Source organism: Liolophura sinensis, chromosome 9 (genome assembly GCF_032854445.1).
Source record: "Liolophura sinensis isolate JHLJ2023 chromosome 9, CUHK_Ljap_v2, whole genome shotgun sequence".
Lineage (NCBI taxonomy): Eukaryota > Metazoa > Mollusca > Polyplacophora > Chitonida > Chitonidae > Liolophura > Liolophura sinensis.
Window position 1 is genome coordinate 35,193,058 of NC_088303.1, and position 16,746 is coordinate 35,209,803.

The following is a 16,746-nucleotide window of genomic DNA, read 5'->3' on the forward strand; positions in this document are numbered from 1 at the left end:
TATCTCTCAAATGCAACTCGCTTCCAAGACATAACAAGTCGAGAAAAGAGTGTCAAAATGGACCGAAATGATGACGTGATACTCCCCCTTCCCTCTCCGGACGATATTATCACATATATCTGCATGCTGTCATCATATAGCTCACCTGTCCGAATCCGTCTGCACCTGTAGGTGCTGTAACACCTTATAAAGAATTGAACACCTTCTTAAGCACAGAACATTAACAAAGAACAATCATGGCAATAAAATAATAAATAAAAATGTTTTAAAACTCTTTTAGATTCTATGCGATTACCGAAGGAGTAAATTTTATGATTATTTAACATGCGATATGGTCTTTATCTATTCACATTTATACGTGCTAATCTTCGATACAGCCTATAGTACACATAGACTATAATGGGAACCATGTATACTTGTCATTATATATATATATATATATATCCGAGAGCATTGCAAATGAACTGAATCGAAAACGACAAATACATGTAAAATAGAAACAATGCAGTGTTTTTGAAGCGCGGCGTATATAAATATACAGAATATGAGATGGTGAAACTATGTGAAAGCAACATATTAATATTCAATATTATTGTGTTTAAAATAGGTACATAATAATACAGATGTGAAATCTGGTGCTCTGTTAAATGAAACTGAATATATGTTGAAAATATATTTTTGACATGAAAATTGACTACTGGAGAACGTTTCGAAAGACCAGGCTTGCGGGGTTATGCATCCCACACTGGCTTTTGTCCATATTTACAACGGAATCTTTACACCGAAAACTCTAACGACTCATTTGTCTAAGTAAGCAGGTAGAATTAAACAACGGAGCGGGAAAAATCAACACAAACAACATCAACATGCGGTGTGTTTTGTGTCTCGAGATGGGAGAGCAGTGCGGATTGAAACAAGTGGAAATTGTCTCTTGTTTGTTGGCAATAGCCATTTCAGGGGGTTTTCTCTTTACCTGTATAAATGTATTTTCTCATTAACATTTGCCCATGTTAAAAAGTCTTTAAAATCCTGTACAAAATCGCTTTCATCTTGTCACTTGCAGAAGGTAATTGTTTTTCCTTTAGGTGTTGTGTGGTCGTGGGCTTTCTTATAGACTTCGTCCGTTAACCTTCAATAGCTGACGTCGGCATCAATTCTCCCTACGAGAGCCCCTTGGATAACGCTTAGAGGTGTGAGAGCGGATGGAGCGGCCTCTAGGAGGGACCTGGACAATGGATATTTAATATGCATGCACGAGAAGAAAAGGGGAGGGGTTAATGACGGGTCGGTCCATAATAATTTCCACGGGGTACAAAAAAATCAATTGAAAGAAGGCCGTATATGGCGTGGTAGGATTTATGGAATAATTAAATGGCAGTAAGTTACGTAATGTTACGAGTATGCTTTAAAAGTGCGAAGTGAAAGCAAGGGACATAAGCTCACAAAATAAACAACACTTGATTGCTTCGGCCTCAAGAACAAACAACTTGAAATTATAGAGCGTCGTTGCTTCTACAAACGACCAGATTAAAACTGTGAAACATTTAAATAAAACCGTGTGGGGTACATGGGGGAGCCGGTGGATGATGAAGTGGGATTATAGATGTTATGACAGTAAAATACTTTCGCCGCTTGGTGGGGGAGGCGGGTAGCTGGGAAGCCAGTGGGAGAGGTATGAAGGGTGAGTGGGGGTGGGGGGGGGGGCTGCTGAGAGATTCTTATTTGCATACTATGACTGTAATAAATTGTTATGGAGCATTAGTGTTCGCCAGTCAGTCGCGGCTCGGTCTATTTAGAACACGTTCGTAGTTGCGCACCCTCCATATCCTCAAGACACAGGGATCATATACAATGCGATGACTCACACGGAAATAGCCGATTGCCACTCTACGTAGTCAAGAAGATATCGGAGAAAAGGACAGTTTGGAAAAACTACTCTACAGCTGACCCACCGTCTCTTCGTGGAGTTGACGGGTTATATAACTGGTGTCTAAAGTTTTGCCACGGGCGGCCGACTCTGTAGGAGCGTAGAGGCCGGCGCTATAGCTTCTCGGGGGCCCCGCATAAAATATGTTAGCTTGAGGATTATTATTCGAGCACATCACACGTGAATGAACGCCGGCCCCCAAACTTCACTCGGCGATTGCATTTACACTTGGACTGAGCACTGACAGCGATCTTCGCCCGGCCTAATTGTCGCCGGCCCATCAAACCAATCAAAAGTCTTGTTACAATTTGATTATGATAATCACGAGGCATTATTGACAATAATCATAATTCGGACATGCGCACTGCTGCATCTTGTATATAAATCAGAATATTGTAACTGGGCAAGTTTTGTCATTCTGCCGGCTGGGTTAGTGGATCATGTCGCGTCGAAAGCAGCCTCATCCAAGACATCTCGAGTCGGAACTGGAGTTAGCTGCCATTCTGGAACCCGGTAAGTCGTACTGGTTACTTTTGACCACCTCTGTCGTACTTTGCTAACTAGACCACAACATCAGTATGCGGTCTTATACCTGGGCCATGTTACTTGTGGTGGTATTAGGAAAGTTTGTAGGAGCCGATTAAGATGTTCAGTTAGTTTAAAAATTAGTTTTATTGCACACTCAGTAGATTGTTTAGATCAGCCGTCATTGATGTCTTCGGGCTTTGTTGTGTTTTTTTTTTCTTTCCCTCGTAAAAGTACTTGGAAGGAAACAGTTTTTTTCTGCTTGCTCTAGGTTTGAGTTGAGTTTACAGGGTAGTTGTCTGCTAATGTTCAAGGAGGTAAAGAAAATGTGGTATTGTTGTGTCTCGGTCAGGGTTGTTAACCGTACACTGGTTTGCCTCAGTTATTTGCCTTCGGTACGGCCAAAACCAGGCTGTTTTAAAGTCGTCTCGAGTTCAGTTTTTTTTCTACACCGAGTTGGAGACTTATTTTGTCAGAGAGGCTATGGTAATTGGAGCTTTTTTGATCTAGAGTCGTAGTAAATTTCTACTTCGCCGTGATAGTTCGCTATTCACGTTGCACGGTGGCTAATTCCAACTCAATCGAAGGGCAGGTTATCGGGGCGAATCTGTTAGAGAAGTGCTTGCTTTGCGCCGGCTTGAAAGCTTCGGGCGCCCCGGACGCTTGCTCTCGCGCGCCCTACACGCTGTTCCCTTTCTCGAGCAAGGATACCGTTGAAGTATAATCCTGGCGATATCAGTTAGAACTCTTGTCGCCCTTCCCCTCCTGCAGTAGATCAGAGTAAAAAAAAACTTGTAAATGAGTAGATGAGACTAATTTTAAGTCAAACAATTTTTATAAAACTGTATTCACTTTTTTCGTATTCATTAAAAGATAGTTGCCAACCAGTCAGTGGTGTTAAACATTTCTGATATTAAGTCTTGAGAGATTTCCAGTGGATGTATATCAGTTCTTTAAACACTAAATTCATGACGACACAACGTCCTAGTATAGAATGATGTTCAGATAATCATAAAAATAGATTGTCAAATCGTGAAATACTAGTGTTCCATGCTGTAGACCATAGTCTGACGACATAGATATGTACATACTTATATGGCTCTAGAATCAATGCATACATATTCTTCTCTTAACTGCTCAATGGTCAGCAAATCTGCTTCTGACAGAATAAAAGGAAAATCAAATATGAATTCAACCAAATCGTGGCAGCCCAGAGCTAATAGTTTTAATAAAATATTTCTTGAAGGCGTATATGTCTACCCATTGCCATATTCGCAAAAAAGAGGCTCTGTGTTCTAGAGTCCTAACAAGTTCTGTTGCCTGTAAGTAACATACAAAGGCATGAAAACAAAAGGATGTTATCTCACCCAGAAGTAGTTCATTTTTTTTTTAAACTTTGGGTCGAAGTGTATGTAGTTTGTATATCAACTTGTTCAACAAGGCGACATCCTTTCTTTGTTATCTTGAAATATTTAAATTGGAATATTTCAGTCTTTACAAGCGCGCTATTTATCGGATTAAGGATCAAGAATTTTAATTTCTGTATCTCGAGTGTTGAAAATGAGATTGAAGAGGTAAAAATAACATACATATTTGAGTAGATAATTTCTCTGATAACACGACAGGGTCTAACCGCGAGATACACGCGTGGCAAAATTGTGCAAACACACAGATTTCATATCTTATTTGTTTTTTGTCAATTTAACTTGAATTTTATTATACCATATATAGTTAAGATCATGGACAGATATGGGTTTATTTTGTGTCCTCAATGTTTGAGACTGTAAGAAATTACGACTGTAATCTTGCGCTGTGATTTTGATTACCGCCCACATATTCACAGAACATGCATGCATGAGCGTGTACAGATCATTCATTTTGCTTCAGGCGCCGATAGTGTTCAAATCTGTTGCGTTTAAACTGGACAGGGGTATGTCTCAGTCGATGAAATTACCTGCAGAATAAAAGGGAAAATTCTGAGAACCAGTCTATCTGACAAAAGCGAATTCTATTCTTGACCAGCACCCGAGGCGTCGTAAAATATTCCCAGTTGAAAGAAGACTCGCCCCGTACAGAAAAAAGGCTAACAACACAACTTTGCTTCCATTGTCACGTCACATATCACATAGGTCGGCGATACTTGCCGGTCGGGATTTTTCTTTGTGGACATTCTCCCTAAAATAATTTGACACCCGGCGTGAGAATATTCCATCTTTATGTCCATGCTTGTCAAGCTTTTGTTGGACGTAATGACCAGAGCCACGTGTGCAGACGTAATTCTGTGGTTATTATGTCCGTTGCGCTGTATATATAACTCAGCCATGGAAACTACGAATCTAAATTGAAGACAAACAAATTGTCTAATATTATGGATATAAGTGTGTGTTTAAATTGACGAAATTGTACGGTAAGATATACGAAGTAATTAGATATTTTGACTCGTTGAATATATTGAATGACTGATCATTCATTACTAGCACAATTTATATTTATCGTTATTTCTGCACAGATTCGTTTATCCTAAATCGCGCCTCAAATTGCAGAGATAAGCTTAATTTTTGCACGAATGAGCTTTAATTAAAGTGTAATTAAGACAACAGAATTGGCGCATCCTTGACCAAAAGTTGTTTCACCTTAAACCCCCCAAAAGACAAAAAGATAAAAAAAAAAAAATGCATTGTAAACCTTTTGCTGCGTTTGTGGGAAGTTTCATCGCCGAGGTCTAACTTCGAATTGACGCTGAGGTGCGTAAATTGTAAAGTGATGTTTAATTGATTCTTTGCTAAGGGAAAATATGAATTTTTAAACCTATTCTGGTATGGTAAAGTGTTTTTGAGCCAAATGAACCGTGTGTTTTATCACCTAGGGTAATTAGGCAGCAGTTATCAAGGTGTTGTGCAGTAGTGATCCTAAAATCTTGCCATTTATCATGCAGCTAAACTGAAAGGCAGGGCTGTTTTTTTTTTGTTTTTTTTTCTCTTTTGTTTTTTTTTTTAACAAAAAATACAGGCATATTTTAGGGGGGTTTATTTCGAGCACCACCCCAGTTTGTCATGGGCTTGTTTCTTCTCCAGTTCTGGAATCTTCCCGTTCTTCGTCGGGTAGGCACGCACAAACTTCACCCCGCACGCTGCTGTCATTTGTGCTCCGATTTTCAGCTCAATTATGACAAAGCGTATGGCGTAAATGCGTGGATTGCGCGGTAGCCTCAGACTCGCGGACTCAAGGGAAAAGCCTTCCGATAGATAAATATTTCCGAGATGAAACAGGCGATATGATTGATAGATGAACTGACTTCCCGCAGACGACAGGCAGAGAGTTTGAGAAGTTAATGTACAAAACGGACCGAGGAGAAAATTTGAAAAATTTTGACAGGTCTCGTTTTAGTAAAAGGGAGCAACTGGTAGTGCGGCCAGTTTTGTAACGGTAGCTCCAGGCAGACGCCTGGCCGATATTTTAACTCCTGAGACGTCTGCAAGTCAGTAGGTGGAGTACAGAAGAAAAAAAATCTTCCAGGGAAAGTCAAGAAATATGAAAAATATTTATGCGTGTCAGTGGCAAAAAGGAAACAAGTAAAGAATTTAGACTTAAGGAAATAGTGAGGTCTGAACGAATTTGATAGGTTTACGACATGGCACTTTATACCGACATATGGCGGGTCTGTCTCGTCTACCAGGCTCCATGAATTCAGCCGCAAAATGGACGGGAGCTTTGATTTGAGAGGAAATCTTTGAAACTCAGACTGGGTTATGGCAAAGTTTTAAGACATATAAATATGACAGTCTTTTCACATCGCATATGGGTCTCGTTTCCCCTCGAAAACTGACCACGTGCGTTGTCTATTTTCGCATCTGTTCTCCGGTTTTTCGGAACAAAACGGGATGCGGTCGCCATCAAAAGGCCGAATGACCCGGCGGCTTAGCAAGGGCAATAAATAACAACATATGGTAATTTTTAGCGAGTTCATCGCGTTCTAAAGGAAGGGCTGAAGTAAACCTTCGGCGTATGGTCCCAATTAAAACACTTAGGGCTAACTAATTCTCTTCCGGAGTACAGCTATGTACAACTATTGCCAAACACAAGCTCCTTTTGTCGACTGCAGCCATTGGGTGCCATTGTCTTGGGGGCCGATACAAGCTGATGTCGCTGCCAATTGAAGTGCTTTATTTATCAATATCGGCTGTACACCGCGACTAATTCATTACATTAATCACCTAATTAGGTCGATACTTCAATAGCATATGTTAGAATTAATTAGATCATACCAGGATGTAATTGCATCATCATAGATATGTACTGGAGACTCGTGCTTTGTTTTTTTTTTTATCATCGCATTCTTACATAATTTACCTATAGATTTGTAGCACAGAAATTTACCACAATGAAACTAATGTATCTAATCACATCAAAGAAATAATTGGCAGTCAAGTTTCTTTTTGGCTGACAGAGAAGTTTTTGTTGGAATCCATACCTGTATCTTTATGAGTAAACATGTTAGATATTTTGTAGAATAAATATATAATAGCTTAATATAAAGTACTCTTCGTATAATTATTCTGTAATTTAATGATGATTGGTAGCTTGTTGTATTTCATTTGTGTGAGAAAAGAAAAACTAAACCTATTAGCATTTTTCATTAGCAGGAAGACAATGATGTTGATGATGGTGTTAATTTGTGAATGATGATAAAATTGTGAATGATGATAAAAAGTCTGTAAGTATGTACATGTATATACGTCACAGTGCGGTTTGGTCAATCATGCTGTATGCCAGGGCACAATGTATTTTCTCGCCTCTTCAGCTAGCCCTGTGGGTTGAGTGGTGCAAAGGGAATCCCAGTACAGCTGTGATGTTTTTCTTGTGTAGTCAGCAATAGTGGGGGACATAGAAGTGCCTGAATGTGTTAAGTGCTGCTTGTTTGCGAGTAAGACAGCCTTCAATTGAAAGCTGTTTCACCTTTTTATCCTGACAAATTTGAACCTACTATGGGTAGGGTGCCAAACAGTGTTAGTGTAAGAACTGAGGTTTTATATGGGTTGGTGTTTTCCAGTGTTTATCTATACATCTATATATTAGTATATAGTATTATCATATATGAAAGGAGAAGATGTACTTTTAGCAAAAACCAAAAGAAAAAACCCCAGAAAAATCTAATGCAGTGTTAATGATCATATTTTTTAAGTTCATTTCGGTCGTTTTAGCCTCAGAAATCTGTGGTCACGGCCTGTGATTTTTTGACTGGCAATTCTTCAGTGCATATCTTTAACACATTGATGGAGATGTAGGTAATAAATATGGGTTTTGCTGGCACGAATTTGTGACAGTTTTGGGAGGTCTGTGAAAGACATCAGCTAAATTCCCCATGCCTTATAAACAAGTCATCATCTCCAGAGAGTGAGCCGAAAAGATAAACAGATTTTTGAAGAGATATAAATCATAAGCCTTCTCCTGTGGAGCTCTGGGTGCTGGCTTATTCCTACGGATTTCCCTTAGCCTGCCACCCATGCTCCCAAATACCTAGGACTTGGTCAAAAATTTGAGGCTGTATGTCATTAATCCACTAGACATCTATTCTGTGCATTTAAAAACAAATTTAAAAACGAATGAATGTAAATTGTTACATTATAAACTTGTAAGAAACAGTATCGTTATATATATATATATATATATATATATATATATATATATATGAGTGCATCTGGTCTCTTTAATGTACCCATATAATATTTAAAATGATTTTATATTTAGGCTTTATCTGTTCTCGAAATTATTATGGGTAAGAAGGAAAGTCATATGTGCAGATATTATGTAAGTACATTTGTTGCAGCAGTGTACAGTGACTCAATTTGTGGTCATCCATTTGTGAAAAAGTTTTACAATATGGAAATATTAGTATCTATGTATACTTATAGGTATTATACAAACATGTTTTACAGATAGTCTCACAAGAAGTGTCGAGTTCTGTATGCTGTGGTCTTTTATATCATACTTGTTTTGTCTCTCCGATGGAATCTAACTAAATATCAAGTATATGGCAATTGCTCAGCATGCTGGCTTTTTCTTTTCATTGGAGTACTTCATCCTGCATAGTTTTCATTTTTTCGGTTGTCGCCTTCTTTTGTTACACTATGGCGATTTTTCCAATTATCTGAAATGTTGCAGCTTTCTGTGTTCTTGTTTTCATTCCTTTGTGTTGTGGCTATTTTTATTTACCTCACTCACACTCCCCTCTTCATCTGTAGCTTGTACCCAGCTTGTCTCTCTTAGATTTCCCCTTTGATTCTTAATCCTTTCCTCTTGTCTCTATCTAGACTGTATCAACAGAGGGTACCATCTGGCTTACTACCCTCTTGCCCCACCCCACCTCCCTACACCCCCCTCTGTAAAATTCCATACCTTCTGGACAACAAGGGCCCCAGTAATCTGGCCTTATCATTACCCATTGTTTTATACATTTGGGCTTCTGTTACATTTTCGAACATACTTATTACATTCAATAATTAGCACATGTATACAGAAAACAGTAACCATATAGTGAAAATTCATGATTACCGATTACGAATTTAAGTGTTTACCCCATATTATAACACAAACATTTTTAATTTTGGCTAAATTAAAATTCAAATCATCCTCTAACACATCATATTTTCAGCGATGGGAAACGTTCACTGCTGATGAAAACTAAACAGCATGGATTGATAATTAGTTAATACTTTGATAACACCTTTTGTAATACTTATAACAGAGTTCGCTTTTACAGGTACAGTTTGTTTTGGCTGTGGTTAAAAGACATGTTTTATATATACTCAAACAATGCTTAAAGGTGAAGATTTTAGAGACAAATTTCCAACTTCACCAACATTTCCAAAATTACATAAATGTGTAGTATGACGGGTAGAGTTAACAACAGTGTCAATTTTATGTAGATAGAAATTGGGCAATAGGTAACCTTGAATTGAATTAAATTGTAGTGTCTGTCAAGAGCTGTATTTAATACCTCACTAATCTGAGAAATCAGAGTAGACATGGAAATATTTATGATTTTATCTTTGTGGCCTTTTCTTAAAATAGCTCTAATCTAAATGCTGTGTACTATTGCAGTCCATAAACCTTGTATCAAATCAAACCAACATGTTATTAGTGATTTAGCAACTCATTACAAATGGATGGTGCAACCTATAAATTGCCCTGAGGTAGCTCATTAGGTGACAGCTTCACTCTTAAGTGTTGACAGTAACACAGAATAGATGTGTGTAATGAAATTTTTATTTTAGTATTCATCATTTGTGAAATTAATGTTTGCAAATTTCATTCTCACTTACAGCCTAGTTCCGTGTTGAAGCAGTTGCCAAGTTGTTTGACAGAACGAGAAAACGGTATTCAGAGCCAGGCTTAAATTGAATATGTGTTCTTTATGAAATATTTGTCCTTATCATTTATTTTGCACTTAATATGATTTCATGACAACTTAATGGCTTAAAGTGTTTGGTTTTGCATGGAAACACAAGCAGGACAGAGGACTTAGCTGAATAGGCAGATAAGTTATGGGTAGGTTTTAGGGAGCATTTTGAATTTTGATACCCTAATTCATTACTGTCTGGTAGCTAGGTTTATCATACCAGTAAGTTTCAATATTATTTTGTGAGCGAGTAGTTTTGTAATTGCCAAACACACGCAAACAAAGGATTGAAACCTGACTGACAGACGCTATAAAACATTTGATGTAGGGTCTGAAGTTTTTCTGTCACTAGAGTCACTTTGCTGTGTGATAGTGTTGTAGGGCAGTAATAAGGCCATACAGATGTTGTAATCTATGGAAGACTGCATGTGACAATTTACATGTAGAAGTCAGTCACTTCTGTCAGCTGTCCATTTTTTATAGGTAAAACTAGCTTTCATCGAAAATAATGTATGCTTTGCTGGCAGGTAATTTTTCTGGATCTTTAGTGATTGGTTTCCATTGACTAATTGGTCTTCACAATGGCAGTAGTACCCACTTAGTGACATTCTCATGCACTCTGTTGAGGAGCTGGTAAACTTGTGCTTTTCAGAAATTGTCTTATGCCATTTTAATCAAAGAATTATGTGACATTACGCATTATAAACACCCATTACTTCGCAAGGTATTAAATTTGATTTCCTGTCCTTTATGTGTCCAACCCCTGTGTTCCCCTAACGCTGAAACAGTTTTTTTTAGATTATGTAATATTGTGCATGGATGTTATACAGTCATGCTAAAAGTTATTCATGGTCTCTTTTATTGTTGAATAAGCTTTTACCCCCTGCCAAGCTGAATGCCCCTTCCCATCCACCTCCCAGTCAGGATCTGGTTGAGGTGTTTTAAAGTTTTGCTTTTATATGTGGGTCCCGATAGCCAATTCATGTGGGGGTGATGTAGTAAAGTTAGACAAAGGGTTGGCTGTTAGCATTTAACTTGGTTCCAAATGCTGTGCTTCTTTCTTGAAATCTCTCATGCTGCTGTGCCTTTTTTTAGTTTTATATTTTGTTGTTTTGTAATGAGGTGTGACCTCATGTGTGACATTGACTTTGAATCGAAGACGATTGTCACAAAATTCCTTAAATAGCTCGGCATCTTGCATTTTCGCCTGAAGTGTTCCTTGATGACAGTTTCAGGAAAGTGTCAAAGCAAGCGGCCGTTATGTTGGGTGTACATAACCTCTGGTTTTTGGTCAAACACTGCAGTAAGGCTGAGACACCTCGGCTATGATGGTTTAACCATAGACTCGCTCATGAGCACATGCCAACGCCATGTCTGAGGGCCCAAAGCATATTTACGCGGAAATTCAGAACTGCGACACATTGTGGCACAGTAATTGGAATGGCCACACTCGGCGAGAATGAGCCCTTGTTGTTCTTTGTCGTTCCTCATTAAATATCACCCGCTAACTGTGTGTCTTTTTGAATTTCCATACAGCGAGCAGAGTTTGTTTGACGCCTCTTGTGTTGATGCTCGTTGTTAAGCAAAGGATGCAAGTGTCTTTGAAAATAGACACAGTTCAGTTCGGTTGCGACAGGTCTTATGTCCCCACTTTGATGAATGTTTTGGAGGAAAGACAGACCTCTGTGTTTCAGGGCCTTTGAAAGTATTCTGAGAAAAGTCTACTCTGTGTTTTAATTATTTGCACCAAACTTCGACCAGCATGCTGCAATGTTTTCACTTGGCATGTATCATTGTAGATTGTTTTCCAACTTTAAGTGTGATGAACAAGAGGGGGTTTTGCTGAAATTAGTGTGGAGCACAGGCTCAAAAACTAATATTTTGCTTTGTTTATATTCAGTCATGTGAACTACATTTTTCACAAAGAGTATAAAGTGTATGTAGTCAGCCATTACTTACATGGCATGTAACCGTTGTAGAAGTAGAGGATGTGGGAAAAGGGTGTGGGGTGAGCAGGGGCGGGTAGTGTGCCCAGAAGAGGGTGGGTGGTGTGGTGAGTGGAGTGGGGATATGGTGTAAGCAATGCAGTGGCACACCATGTAATTAATGGCCAGACTTTTGAATATCTTCAGAATCAGAAAACCTACCTCTTACAGAAAGGTTCAAATTTATCAGATTTGATGTCACCTGCTGTGATAATGTTCTTAGCCTCTCATGCCCATTGCATAACTCTTCAAAATGCCCAAAGGAGGAAGGTTGTGTGTGTGTGAGAGAAGGGGGTGGAGGTGGGGGTGGGGGTGAGGGTGTTACCCTGCTCTCCCACCAACCAGTGCTATTATTTCCCCTTATAGTTAATATTGTGAACCACAGATTTCCTGTTGTCAAACAGAGTCACAGTGGGATGGCAAACTGGGTGGACAAAGGCGCCATGATCAATCATAAAGCTTTTTATTAAGGAAACTGGTCATCTTGGAATTCTATTTAATCTGAATAGGAGATCTGGCTGTCCACTTGCTCCCTGGTCATCTCCCATTGACCACCCCATATAATTCATCCTGGAACAATGGTGGCTATGTCAAGGCCACACATGATTGTAAATTCTTTTGTGAGCCTAGATGGGTTTTGATGGTTTTGTATAAAATGCCCAGCCGTTTGTGGTGTAGGTAGGGCTCATTCATGTAAACTAAAGCCTTTGTCCAAGGCACACATTTATTGTCTAGCCAAAATGATTTTTGACATAGGTGTTGCTAAATGGTTACCATGGAAACTTGAACAGCTGAAAGCCTTTGCCTTAGGGGAAGAAAGAATATTATGCAATCAAGTACTTTCAACTATAATACTAGACCATGTTGACTAATGCAGGGACGTTGATCAACAAAGACCTACCTGGTCTTTTATGGGAGGCAAATGGAAGTGTTATATATCCTTTTTTGGATATGTGAATTGTGAACAGGTAGCATGGAACACCTGTCCAGGTACATTAATAACCTCTGAAGAAATTACAAATTAAGAGTGATTCACACCATGAAAATAAACCATCAACACCAAGCCTGAGTGTGTTTTTCACATTTTCTTCTGTTGTAAGCTTGTCTACTTGAACGATAAAAAGTAGGTATAAAATTTGACATGAAATATGTTGTAAACGTAGTAGTCATAAGATATGACCCAGAACATTCAGTTTTATCCCAAATCACTTCAGAGATAAAGAGATTTTTTTCATCAGTTATAGAAGAGCTTTTGAACCTCATCTGGATTAAGACAACCATATAAACCCTGATCAGAACTCAGGAGATCTGGTAAATTAAATGTTTTTAACTTTAGCCGGGATCCTACACTTTCTTAATGGATAGTTGTTTCTGGAATGGTCCAAAAATCAGGCAATGATAGACACTGAGATGAATGGGAGCTAACCCGGAAATGGCCCATTGAGAGGTCATCTGGTGTGAATGAGAAGGTGAGGTAGGGATGTGGGGTGGCTAGGGGTAATGAAGCGATCATTAGCTTAAGGCTGTCTCTGTCCTTACATAACAGGCTATCCATCCTTCCATTAGCCCTAACTTCTGGACAAATCTCCACTGTTCACAGTATGGCCACTTTAAATGGACATCTGCCTCTCCATTATGGCTTAGCTCAACCCAATAGCTATTATAAGTTTCTTTTTTATGAGAAGAACTGACTTAAGAAAGCTAAACGGTATTCTTAATTCTAAAGGATGAATTGTGCCTTTGTTAAGAAATCAAATCAAGCTCACCAACCTGTTAAACACTGTCTTAACTTAAACATCTTCACCCTGCTTTTTTTACTTGCATTTGAACATCTCATTCTCATGTTGGGGATCAGTTACTGTAAATTTGCTCCAAGACTGTATTTAATATGTGTAACATTGAACCATTAGACCAAGGAAATAAATGTGTAGAATATGAGTCTCAAAATATCTGAACACATTTAAGGTTTAATATTCACCATTTTGTTTTGTTTGTCGTTTGGTGGAATGACTTCATGTACCACTATTTTTGAATGTTTGGTTTAAAGCAAGGAACCTTGGCCTACATTGCTTAGAGAATGGAGCAGATTTTCACTAAAGGGAGATTTTTAATTACACCAGGGATATTATGTTGAAAAGTTTCCAGGGTAACCAAGCATCTGTGCATGCTGATTTAAAAACGTATGGGAAACATTAGATCTGAAGAATGCATGAAATTTAAATCCTTTGGGAAAATTTCACAAATATTTAGTGATTGGTGGAAAAGGAGAGGTGTCAGACAAGGAGTGAAGCTGGGCATACCTCTGTTTAGTTATGAGATTTCTTAATTTCCAACTCCCTTTGAGCCTTGACTGTCCCTTTACCGTCTGAAATTTCCACTGAAATTGGAACATAGTGTTTGAGTTAGAAAGCTAATCTGAGGATAGTGATGACACTTCTTGTGGTGCAAAATTTCTTGGTCACATAAAGATTCCAGCATGATCCCCTCCCTAGGTTGAATGTGGATTCATGAACAGACTGGTTGTGGCTGCATATAACATACGAATGTCTCCAAATACAAACCAATGATAAGTGCTGAATGAAAACTAAGTACTTATTACAGTTGATAAGATATAGGATTTGTAAAGGTATAAGTGCCCTAGCTGACCTGGAGAAGGATTTGCCAATAGTTACCAATTGGTGTAGAAACGGCTGACTGAAGATGGGTGTTACCTCATGCATGGTTAAGCACTCTAGTCTGAGTACATGAGTTATATCATAAGGAACATGCGCTCTCTCTCTTAATTACCTGTAATTAAATAGCTTACAGAAATAATTTTGTCAGCCATCCTGGATAATACAACTGGACCATCTGCAGGGGTATATGGATAGGCCATGAAGACATCACTAAGTTATAGCTATTCACATCCTTACCATTTTCACATCACTTCACAATTTGGGGTTTTTCTCTAGACCGTTATCGTATTTATGAGCGAGTAATATTGCTTGCGAAAATCTCTTGTTATATGGTTTGGAAAAGTTGAGCATTTATTCCAGCTGACTGCCCCAGGTATTAGCCACTGATCAGGGCGCCTGAAGGAAAAACGATCGTTAATCTCTGTCAGGCAGAGATTTTCCACAATGACCAAAATAACCTACAACAGACAAACCCATAAGGTTATTCCACAGCAGCTTTTATTACTTTGATATTTTTGGCGAAAGGAAAACGTAGCATTATTTTCTCCTAGTGTTTACATTTAAACCCTTTTAACATTTTTACCTGTAATCAGACATTGCCTTTAATCTCTTTACTGCCAGGTGTTTCGGTTACATTATGGCTTTATTTTGCTGTAATATGAGATTTATGTGACACTTCTTTATTTGGTCTTAAAACATATCTCGGCAGAGACATATTGAGAGGGTTGACATGCATCTTATTGTGCATTGTGCAGTGGTCAGCCGGAGCTTTGTCACGACTCTGCACAGGAAAAGACTCTTACAAGTCTTTTGAGTGGGGAATGATGGCCAGAGTTCAATTTGTCAAAGAAAAATTTTAACTTAACAAAAAAAAAAGATGTTACTTAAGGCACTGTCTTTGTTACAAGGTGATTTTAGCTGCTTTATTGGGCTGTCACTTTGAAGATATTTCAGGGCATTTGGAACAATAGTTTAGTTATTCATTAGACAGTGTTTTCCACTTTGACATAATGAAACAACTATGTGGCATGATTGGAAAGAATTCCAATTGTCAACACACATAAATTCTCCCTTTGTGCTGGTATCCCAATCCCTCCACCCACTTTTGCTTCTCAAATTCTGAGCTTTAGGAATATTCGCTGATAATCTTCTCATTAATTACCAGATATGTGAAGGTATGTATGCAGGCAGTGGAGCATGAGATGGCAAAGTGGGGTGGAGGAATTAAGAAAGGTGGGGCAATCAAGTTCTGAACGGCCATTGTTGTCACTTGAGTGGTGATGTAACTGTAAATACCCTTTATGGTGATGGGTATCAAATCTGCAGGTAGATAGTTTCAGCTGAGTGTCAACTTACCTGAACTGACAATATACTGTTACCTGTGGCTGGATTTTGACACCGTGTCATAATTACCTGACAAGAAAGCTTAATTTCAGTTGGATGTGGCAGAAATGGCAGCATGTAATTAAAGGCCCTGGGTGTGAAACTAAGACTGACACTTTATTTAAATCTTATCGTTTTTAATGGCATATCCCCTAAAGTAACTGCCATTTGTTACTTTTAGTTAGAATCACATTACCATTAACAAATCAGATTCAAGACCAAGGAATATTTAAAAGTTCAATTAGGAACAACTATGGCTGTAGAATACTCATTAGCTTACCTTATTCAGAAAAATGGTCTCAACCAAACAGAAACATATATGTACATGTTATGCAGGTGCCTTGGTTACTTTAAGTAATGTATCAAGTTGCAGCACATGATTTGCCACTCTTAATTTAGATGCTTGCTGGTTATAGAAATAACATGAAAAACACCAACTGTTAGCTGTCATGCTTATTAAATTTTTTTTGTCATTTTATGATACATTTTTGTAATGAGGGACAAATTCATACCACATGTTTTTTCCCACCTTCTAGATTTATAGGTTTATTTTGCCTGTGCATGTGTTTTCAGTTAAGCACTATACCAGTTAGCTGTACAAGGGAAGCCTGATGAATGTCTAATGCACAGCCCTATAGTGCATAAAGCCGCGCTGCTCAATTAAGAAGCTTGAGGGGGGAAAAAAGTGGGGTGAAAGAAAATCTAGTGCTGAAAAACTCTGACAAATTATTAGTTGGCTTTCACGTTGACTTTCACTGTTGGATGTACCAAGAGCACTGTGAGCTGATAATTTGGGGATTCTTACACAGAGGCAAAGTGTGTGGGACCATTGGGGGGGTAAAGTGACACTGC

General features: G+C 38.5%; 1 protein-coding gene across 3 annotated transcripts in view; it reads left to right on the plus strand.

Moving 5' to 3' along the window:
• LOC135474816 (sal-like protein 1) overlaps positions 1–16,746 on the plus strand; it is a 64,372-nt gene that overhangs the window by 7,340 nt on the left and 40,286 nt on the right. For 2 of the 3 annotated variants that reach the window (XM_064754413.1, XM_064754415.1), the window contains exon 1: positions 1,811–2,440. The exons of the other annotated variant lie outside the window; for it this stretch is intronic. In XM_064754413.1, coding sequence (XP_064610483.1) covers positions 2,368–2,440 — 73 coding nt within the window. In that variant the 5' untranslated portion in view covers positions 1,811–2,367. Of the gene's footprint in view, positions 1–1,810; positions 2,441–16,746 lie in introns of those variants that run through there. 3 annotated transcript variants of the gene reach the window in all.